Below are 10695 nucleotides of genomic sequence, written 5' to 3'. Positions count from 1 at the left end.
AATAATAATAATAATAATAATAATAATAATAATAATAATAATAATAATAATAATAATAATAATAATAATAATAATAATAATAATAATAATAATAATAATAATAATAATAATAATAATAATAATAATAATAATAATAATAATAATAATAATAATAATTAATAATAATAATAATAATAATAATAATAATAATAATAATAATAATAATAATAATAATAATAATAATAATAATAATAATAATAATAATAATAATAATAATAATAATAATAATAATAATAATAATAATAATAATAATAATAATAATAATAATAATAATAATAATAATAATAATAATAATAATAATAATAATAATAATAAGTTAGGAGATGAGAAAGCAAGATAAGAAACGAAGAAGTGGAGACCAGAAGGTATAAATTAGGTAATGATATGGCAGGTTTGTGTTATCAACAAAGGTAATCAATTAATTGTTCCTATCGTTTACACTCATTTCATTTACACAACCCAAACCATCAGTCCTTCTTTTTTACTTCGATTATAATTATAGAATGACTACAACAAAAGTAATATTTTATTGTCAAATTCTTCCTATTTTTTTTTCGACAGACACTAAATTGAATTCGTAAATTAATTGTCATAAATTAATTCGTTTATTCATTTCTGACATTTCATATTTTTTCGTTTTTTTTGCGCAATTTAGCAATGATATATTTTTAAATTGTTATCAAAAGTTACCTGTTAAGAGCAGTTACATTTATTTTTCAATTACTCCGATGAAATTTATGTGATAATGGTATGTTTAGCTTTATTCGTCATTGTACCTTTCAAGTTTTCAAGTATTAGACATATCATGTCTCATTACTATGATAATTCTAACGCAACACAAATAATACAAAAAATATTGATTAAAAAGACGATTAAGGACGATATGAGAATAATTTATGGCATTTTCTTATTTTCCCCAAAGTTTTTCTTTTATTCCTTGTCTAATTTTGATGATTGTTAAAGATGTCAATTGAGAAATAAAATTATCATCACATTGTTGCAGGAATCAACACAAGAAACAAATAATTTTTTGTTAAACAAGGAACTTGCTCTTGGATCGTTCTTTATCAATGTATTCATCGGAACAGTTATTGGTATTTTTTTTCACAGTTAGAAATAGTTTGATAATTTGATGAACAGCAATCAAAAAAGGTGATAACTAAACTTAACATATCCAACATTTCCGTCTTTTTTTTCCCCATTGAATTAAAAACTGAAAAGTCTTCAGTCCCGATTGTCCAACATCTTAAAATAGGCGTAAAATAAATTTATCGTTGAAAAGCAAAACGCAAATGATGGAATTCTTTAACTCTTTTTTTTGCTTTTTGATTATTTCAATCTTTACAGACATTTTTGAAGATGTATTGAAAAGTAACGGAAGTCAAATAGATATCAAAAAAAAAGTTAAATGATAACGATATTTATTATATAAATACACATACGTCTGAGCTTTGGTGATAAAGGAACTTAAACGTGTTCAACGTATGAATTTAACGTGTTTATTAGGAAATAAATATGCGTATAAAGATGATATTTGAATTGTAGTAATAATTAGAGAAATTAAAATGAAAAGAAAACTGGATAATAATTTGTGAAATATTTGATGTAAAATGACCGAAATTTCAAACATTTGATGTAAAAATAATAAAATTTCAGGTTTATCAGTGGAAATCCTACCAAATCTTTATTTGGAACCGTATCGCCGTGGATTTTATTGCAATGATTCAAGCATTCAATTACCATACAAATCCAGTACCATACCAACATCAGCACTTTTCATCGCCATATTTCTTCTTCCATTTCTTGGAGTTTGTTTTTGTATTTTTATTCAAATTTTCTGTCTATCCAAAATTTTTTTCAAAATTTCCCTTATTAAGTTCCAAGTGAATAAATTTCCATTTGAACTAAGATAAAATTACGTAGGTATATTCTATTGGAATGATTAAAATAGTCTTTAAAAGACAGTATCAAAGTTTTCTGACTGAATAAATTTTCCATTCCTTGTTATTGTTTTGAACTTAAATTTCCATTTCTGTACACTCCAAAAAGGAAAAAAAAAGATACAAAAGAATAAGAATCATTTATTTTATAAATATTTTAATTTCTCATTTCTAATAAAAAAATTCGGTTGAAATATAAAAAACAGCGGCGACTACTACAAAAAAAGCTTGAAAAAGTAGGAAAAAATATATATATATATATATATTACCACTAATCGTCTCTTCAGTTTGTTCTGTTCCTTTCAGCAGAACCATTTCATCAACGTGATGTAATCGTGTTTAGAATTATTCCATTTGTTGGTATAATTATTAGCAAGCTGCGTTATTTATTTCAATTTTTCTGGCTAGAAATTGGCTGGGAAATGGAAAGTGGCAATGATTAGGATCAGGAAAATGAAAAAGTAAAGAGGAAAAAAAACTCTCACTCTGTTTATCCTCTCTCTCTATGTATGGACAATTTCATCACAATGATATATATATACTCATGTTTAAAAATTTCTCATTTGCAAACAAATAATAAGTAATCGTGCTAATGATGGTAGTAGTAATTAGCGGATAATCTTCAATGAATTTCAGATTGTTATTACCGAAATATGGCGTTGGAGATACTGCAGAGAAATATACAGTTGGCGAAGTTACAATTTCAATCAGATATTAGTTAACTGTTTTAAATATAATGGTAAGTATTATGCATTCGTTTTTTTTTCAAATTTTTTAACCCTCTTCTCCAATCCTTTGTAGATTAATTAGTGAATATTGACGTCAACTGTTGTTCATTTATTCATTCCTTAATGAGATAATGGTTGCCAAATTTTTTGTATAAAAATCTATAAATCCTAATTCATTTAATATTTGATTTTTTAATTGAAATAATTGCAGTTTATATGAATTGGTAATAATGATTTACTTTTATAGCGTATAATTTGCTGGGAATAGTTCTAGCACTTTTGCTAACAGTTTCGACAAAGTTCATTGTTGGTGAATTAAGGCCGGTATTTTTGGATATATGCAATCCATCATATGATAGTAGTTATTGTCTTAATCATACATATATCTTGAATTATAAATGTCGTGGCAATAATTATGATCAGACTGTTAAAGAAGCACGACTTTCATTTTTCAGTGGACATGCTTCATTATCTATGACATCGGCAATTTTTTTTATGGTAAGTTATAAGGATGCTTAATAGTACTTGATTAAATAATATTCGAACATTTACACTTTTCCATAATATTCTAATATTTAAACATTTACACTTTTACATAATATTCTATACGTGATTTTTTATGTTGCATTTTTGATACACTAGAGCAAAAATATAATTAATAACTTTTAGATTTATATACAATCACGCATTCCACGTAGAGGCTTAGCTATTGTAGCGAAGCCTCTGGTACAGTTATTTGCTCTTGGCTTAGCATTGTATACTGGCTATACTCGAATCATTGATGGCATGCACCATTTACATGATGTAATTGTTGGATATGTCGTTGGTGTACTGTTAGGCTATATTACTGTATGTTTTATTTGTCTGATTTTCGATTTATCAAAAAAGATAAAGAAATATATTTGGGATAAAAAATAGCTGAAATGTAAATATATAATGTTAATTAACAGTTGTATTAAATTCGTTTTGGTCAGAGAAAATTTATTGAAACAATAGGTAATAATTGAAGATATAATACAAGATGAAATGAGGAAAAAATTGTCTTATTTAATTATTTCAGGCTAAATATATAGCAGGATTAAGCACAAAAGCTGATAGAATGCGACCAAATGAAATGGAATTACAAAAAATTGAATATCCACTAACATCATCAGATGAAAATGTACCAGCGTATAAAGCAAGTGTTGTTCGAGTTGAACCAACCAAATTACGATTATTTCATTAATCAGTTGTTTGATTCAACAATAATGTGTACATATATACTTCGATCACTTGAATTCTTTCTAGTTTTCTTTTCTCTTGCTATTCATTTCAAAAATTGTACAAATTTCATAAAATATTAAAATATTTTGTAACTAATATCATTTTGGGGTGGATAAAATTTTTCCTTTAGTTTAAAGCATGCATTTCTTCTATAAGGACAGCATTATTATTCTTTTCTTTTTGTTATTTTTGTTATTTTTTGTTATTTATTTTTTCCTTTTGAAAGTGAATCTGACGGCAAATAGCATATCTAATCTTGATCATTTCTTATTAGCATTCTTTTCTTTTTTTTCTATTTTGTTATATTGACTGATCAGAAAAGAAACAAATAACGCAATGATAATTTTATTAATGAGCGATATATGATTAAAGCAGTTTCGAGCACAAATTTGATTAAACAAAGTGAATAGTACTTAATGATATGGGATATGCGTGTAATTAAGTTAACATTTTACATGGCATGGACGAGATTCCTTTTCGGGTGCATTACATGGTGAATTTTCTTCGTCATCAACATAACGATGTGGTCTGATAATACGTCGTCGACGAATTTGTTTCCCATCACCACATGTTACCGAACAAGGTGACCACATTGTCCATGGTTTGATATGACAATTTTGAATTGCTATAAATTGTGACAATTATAAATCATTTAATTGTGTCAAAAAAAAAAAAAAAAAGAAAACAAGAAGCAGAATAGGAATTTAAAAATTTCATAGTTTATTGTTTGAAAGGAAACAGATTACTGTTAAATAAATACACAACTCACCACAGGGTCTCAATTCACAACGTAATTCTTGTACCATATGTTCGGGACATGAACGTCCACCATTACGTGGGAACACCTAGAATGATGATGCATGAAACTGAATTAAATTAAATTTGAACTCATTATTTTATATCCTGCTATTTGTTTATTTGATAAGCAGTCAAAACCAAATAATTAGAATTAATCTTTTCTATAATATATAGTACTTTAACTGGTAATCCTTAACCATTTCTGTTTTAGCGACAAAAAAGTACCAACTTCTATCTGTCGTGAACGTTGTCGTTTGCCTGAGCCACATGTAGCCGAGCAATTCCCCCATGGTGTCCATTCTGAGATTAGGCAATCAACTGGTGGACCACCATCATTTACCTGATCAACACCAAATTCGTTGACTAACTGATGACCGGGTACTTAATATTATTAACATTAATTCAATAAGTTACAAGTAATCGATATTTTTGCTCGTTTTATATCCATTCATTCTAATTGAAATTTGAATATTCGACGTAGAAGTTTTTTTTGCAAAAAACGCACAAATATAGATGAAATTCTTGAAATAGTAAAAAACAATTTCTAATTCCAAAATAAATCAGCTGAGATAACTGACCAACTTCTCTAACTGGACTGTCGTAATTTTCCAAACACATCCGTTTACATTCATCTTCAGTTTCGAATTGATTCCGATTACCTTTACAACCGGTATAGATAAATCGTTCACAACGTTTCAGCTTCGAATTATACCAATAACGCGGAAATGTCCCAGCGCATTGTCCTTCTTGCTTATCCTCCATACATATTTCTATATCACTGATAACATTTTTAAAAAGAAAATCTAATATTATCACTGTATTCATACTAATGATTTATTACCAGTAACTCAATTATCTTCTTTCAAGTATCTCCTTATCAGTAGTAAAAGTGCTTATGAATTTTGAATCCATATTTTAATCAGTGAACTAGACAATGTTTTGCATATTAAATCTCTCAAAATCAACCGAAAAAGTCAGAAAAAAACTATTAAAGCAAATACTGTCTTAATTTAAATTTTGTAATGAAAATATTTGGTCAGACTAAAATTAAATTTAAAATGCCAAAAAATGAAGAAACCCTTCGAATGTACGCTTAGCAATCGTTGACAAGTTTGTAATTGGCAATTCTCTTTTTCGAGTAAATTAACATTGGCACAACGTTCTTCATGCTCAGCGTAAAAGAGTAGTCTAGTTCGGACGTGAACTCCGTCATCACATGACGCACTGCATGGTGACCATTCACTCCATGATGTTGCTCGACAAAGCGGATCTGGTGTTACTGAGCAATCATCACCGTTATCACCTGAAACAAGAGAGAGACATATTTCCTTCCTATCAACTGCAATCATTATCAGTATCACCTAAACAGAACATATGGAATTTCCTTTTCAATCATTTAATTATTTGATAGTAATCCGGATAAGTGCACGACAATTACATTTGAGATTTTCCGGAATGCAGAATTTAGTTGTTATCGTCGTAATATTGATAAGATTTTATGTTAGATATTTATTTCAGTAATAAATTAATAATACTTTCTAATGGAATTACTTAAAATTTCCACTCATTTTCTTGTGTTCTTAATTTCAAAAAACTCATAATCCATGATCTATTGGAAATGAAACCGTGAATTAATGGGCGACTCAACGGGTCATGACTTCATTCAGAAATCACGAAATCAATATTAAATTTCACTGATTATTTAAGTAATTGTATAAAGAAATCTGTTTCACTTTCAATACTTCGAATCGATGTAAACGAAACATTCCTTCTCTCTCAGAGAAAGAAAGAAACTCTATGAAATAATTTTTGTATGAGATCAGAAAAGAAGAGATTCGTGAAAATAAACGTAATAATTAACTACTAATTAACTAACCAATGCAGATATCTTTACGAATAAGTTCAACATTAGGGCAAGTGTCGGTATTTGAATCAGGTTCTTTAAACATTCTTGATCTTGATCGTGTCCCATGACCACATGTGACACTACATTCTGTCCATGCTGACCATCCGCTAACAGAACATTTCGAATTGAATGCATCCGAATCTGAATTCTTCGTCTGTCATTTCGGCATGTAGTATATTATTTTGATGAATAATGCTAGCAAAATTTTGGCACAATATTTAGAAGACTGCAAATGAATGCAGCAAGAGTGAAAAATTCAAAAACTTTAAACCGATTCCTTTATTCAAAAAAAAAAGAAAATTTAAAGAAATGTACAGACCACGACATTCACTAATTTCTGCATTGCAAAATTGTCGTTCGATTGTTTGACGATGACATCGGAACATTTGCGCTTTTATTGGAAATACATAAACACGAGAACGCATTCGAATACCTTTACCACATGTTGCGGAACACAATGACCAAGGCTCCCAATTTGTTACCATACATTCTCCTACGAAATAATTATTGGATGATTAAATAACTAATTGATTGCAAAAAAAAAACGAAAATTAATTAACTCGTTTTTCTCTTTTATAAAATTTCTAATTTTCGTAAGATTATAGTAAGTTTGTTGTATTATTCATTCAAATTATCGAGTAATATTTATCTTAAATAATGTACAGCATGTAAGTTTTCAATTATTTATTATTCAGTCTTTAAAATCTGCATCCATTTCAATCTTTTTATTTTTAATTATTGTTGTTGATCCTCATATTTTTTATATTCCTTCTTTTTTTAGATTAAAATATTTGTCATTAAAAGATGTAATCTTATTTGGTAAAAATTGATCAATTTCAAGAAATTTAAATTATAAATGTTGCTTCAAGAAAAGATAAATTTTAACAATACTATTAATTGAAATTTTAATATAAATTCTAAATATTATTTGAAAAAAGTAAGTTCAACAATGCCATCTATTAATATTTTAATGCAAATTAAAAAAAAAAAGTGTCAAAAATATACTAACGACGATCTTTGTATTCCTCATCTTCGCTAGTACTTGTTGCATTATAAGCTTCCGTTTGATATTCATTGGTCGTTTTACATACCGATTTGATTACTTCTTTCCGAGTTAATTTTAATCGTGCTAATGGTGCAATAATATCACTGTTCTCATTGTAAAAGGGTGATCGTTTATCCAATTTTGTTGTTATCGGATGAATTGGTATCCGAGGTTCTGCTGGATTATTTGGTGACTGAAATTGAAATTTTATATTATAAAACAATTTTAAAACAAATTATCAAAATTCCACCAAAATTTCCATTTGTAAATCATATGATTCTAAAGTATGCAATCAAATAAATAGCAAAAATGCAACTTTCTTTTTTTATTTGTATTTATTCCACAGTAATTTTTAGTTTTTAGTTGTTAATTTTGCAGCATAAACAATTTAAATCAAACTTTATCAATTAAACCTATTGAAAAAAAGAAAAAAAAGTGGAATATGAAACATCGAGATGATAATAACAAACATCATATAAAATTTAATAGTTTAAATCTAGTCATTTTAAAAGTACACAAATAATCAAATATATGAAGATGAATAATGAAGTTTAAAAATATACCATATAAGTTGGTCCATTATCAGTTCCAGCATCAAATGGCAACAATTCAAACGTTCTTTCCGGTATCCAAGTGCAATCAGGTAAGCATAAATTAATTGATGATATTCCAACACACCAATCCGGTGATGGTCCAAACATTGCAGCTAACGAAGCTAGATGATGATATCTGATAATTACAAAGAAACAATTAGTTTAATTCATCACATGTTTTCGTCTTTTTTTTTTGAAATCTTTATAAACTACTTTGTTTGCAAAATTAATTAAAGCAATTAATTAATTTCTCCCTCTCCTTCTTCTCCAACAAGTAATAACCCTCAATGATAAATATTTACTTGTTCACAACAAATGAGCTCGTCGTTCTTCCTTGCACTTCCGGATACCATAATCCTTTAATTTTCATTAAAGTACGAATCTCTTTCGCCTACAAATATATTGTTGAAAAAAATTTTTCAACAATTTAACATCATACATAAAATGAAAAAATATGATATAAATTAACTAGTTGATCAAATTTGTACTTAATAATTGTACTCAAAGTGATCAAATTTGTACTTAACAATCGTACTCGAAATAAACATTTATTTTTTATATTGATTATTTAAACATTAAAATAACGGTGTAATAAAAATATCGGAGCAAGCAAAAAAAAAAAGCAAAAATTTCTTATATCAGTTATGCAAAGCAGTAATGGAATTAAATTACAATGAAATTAATAGTAATAAAATTAAAATAAAATGAAAAAAGAAAAGAAATACATTTGCTTTCATTTCTTGCTCTCCTTTATAAGTATTACCCCATTCAGCAATTTCTTTCATACCATCTGTTGCAATCATACCAAATTTCCACATTGTATAATTGCTACTATGACTTGCTCCAAGCATATCCGTAAAATGCGTCAAATGTTCTACTGTATATATAAATATATGATAATATTACTGATAACGATAAAATTGTTTCAAAAAAAGCAAAGTAGAATGAAATTAATTGAATTTAAAAGTAAGACGGAGGAGTAAATTCAAAAAAAAATAAAAGTGAAGTTAAAGTAAAAAGTTAAAAACAAAGTGAAATTTTATTTTCAATTCGAATTTAAGAAATTACTAAAACAACATAATGTATCACTTTTCAGTTAATTTAAAAAAAAATGAATAAAGGAAAAGTCGAAAAAATTAAATGTTGTCATACAATTTCATCAAAAATTGAATTCTTTTTCCTAACTTTTCAATTCTTAATGTTTTTTCAATAACTTTTAATCTTTAAAAAACTAAAATCAAGATCACATTAAAGTATACTTCATTAAGTGCCATATCTTTGTATCATTGTGATTTAAAAAAAAAAAAAAGAAAAAATACGCGATGGATAATCTTTAGGATGTGTATCTCTTGACCATAAACCAATAAATTCTAAATCATATTTTGCTTCATCACAAGCGCAACAATCCAAATTATCCTCATCAATCGCCAAAGCCTTTTTGTAGCCTTCTAAAATTTTTGGAAAACTTTGAGTTAATTGAATTTAAAAATAAGCCATTCCATAATTTATTCAATTCATTTCTTATGAATTATTTCATAATTTTTTGCAAAACAATAATTTATAACTAATTGATTGATCATGTTTTGTGTATTATTGTATTATCAAGTATCATAATTCCAAACTACCATCAATTTTAAATGCAAGGGATAGGATGGAAAATTTTAGAACCTTTGACGCAAAATTTTTTCGTTAATGGTCCATCATCACCGTACCATATTTTCCGGGATGTGATTACGGAAGCACGGAAATATGTACATCCTTTTTCCGATGTATCCGGTGCATGCCATAATACATGAACAGACGTTTTAGGCCTTAAATTTGAATGTGATACACCAGCTTTGCGACAATTTGGTGCAATTCGAGCTTCACCTTTTCGTCCTTGAAGCTATAAAACAATTAAAAAATTTTCACTATTCAATATATTTAAAGAACTGATTATACAAATTATAAACACAAGTTTTCTATAAAAAAAATTTTTTTTGGAATAATTTATTTAATGACTTTCAAAGAAAGAAAGTTTTGTCTTAAAAATTCAAAATTTTCGACATTTTGTAAAAAATTTTAAATTTTATATTTGTAACAAAAAAGAGCCAAACTATATGAAAGAGAGAAAAAGTATGCAAAATAAAGGAAATCAAAGATTAGGTCAATGGAAGGATTGCATTAAATTACATTAAACAAAGATTACATCAAATTTCCCGGCATGTTCACCATTTTCAAATTGTGCATAAATACCAAATCCGCGGAAAGCTTGTACAGTGAACTTTGTGCGCCATCCTCGAAGTTTCACTGCAATCACACATTGAATAAATGATGAATATATTTTTGGGAATAATTGGACATCAAAGATTAAATGATATATTGAGGTAATCTATATATATAT

At 27.2% G+C, this 10695-nt stretch overlaps 2 protein-coding genes across 2 annotated transcripts in view; one reads left to right on the top strand and one right to left on the bottom strand.

Annotated features, from left to right (window-relative positions):
* Positions 1–362: 362 nt before the first annotated feature.
* LOAG_09294 (hypothetical protein) lies at positions 363–3959 on the top strand (the record flags this gene model as incomplete). Its single annotated transcript, XM_020447902.1, has 7 exons — positions 363–404; positions 1043–1133; positions 1696–1847; positions 2616–2718; positions 2955–3205; positions 3377–3556; positions 3768–3959. The coding sequence occupies 7 exons, from the start codon at positions 363–365 to the stop codon at positions 3930–3932; spliced, it is 984 nt and encodes a 327-aa protein (XP_020301912.1). The 3' UTR covers positions 3933–3959.
* Positions 3960–4413: 454 nt separating this feature from the next.
* Positions 4414–10695, bottom strand: part of LOAG_18244 (spondin family protein 1) — a gene marked incomplete at both ends in the record, with an annotated part of 6918 nt that continues 636 nt past the window's right edge. The window contains 14 exons of the mRNA XM_020450908.1: positions 4414–4595; positions 4740–4815; positions 4998–5149; positions 5347–5538; positions 5847–6071; positions 6645–6815; positions 6994–7167; positions 7684–7912; positions 8283–8448; positions 8615–8703; positions 9038–9189; positions 9632–9760; positions 9981–10197; positions 10501–10601. Coding sequence (XP_020305363.1) covers positions 4414–4595; positions 4740–4815; positions 4998–5149; positions 5347–5538; positions 5847–6071; positions 6645–6815; positions 6994–7167; positions 7684–7912; positions 8283–8448; positions 8615–8703; positions 9038–9189; positions 9632–9760; positions 9981–10197; positions 10501–10601 — 2255 coding nt within the window. The remainder of the gene's footprint in view (positions 4596–4739; positions 4816–4997; positions 5150–5346; positions 5539–5846; positions 6072–6644; positions 6816–6993; positions 7168–7683; positions 7913–8282; positions 8449–8614; positions 8704–9037; positions 9190–9631; positions 9761–9980; positions 10198–10500; positions 10602–10695) is intronic.

Source organism: Loa loa, assembly GCF_000183805.2.
Source record: "Loa loa unplaced genomic scaffold supercont3.236, whole genome shotgun sequence".
Classification (NCBI taxonomy): Eukaryota; Metazoa; Nematoda; class Chromadorea; order Rhabditida; family Onchocercidae; genus Loa; species Loa loa.
Note: the sequence above shows the minus strand (reverse complement) of the source record. Positions and strands in the feature narration are given on the sequence as shown.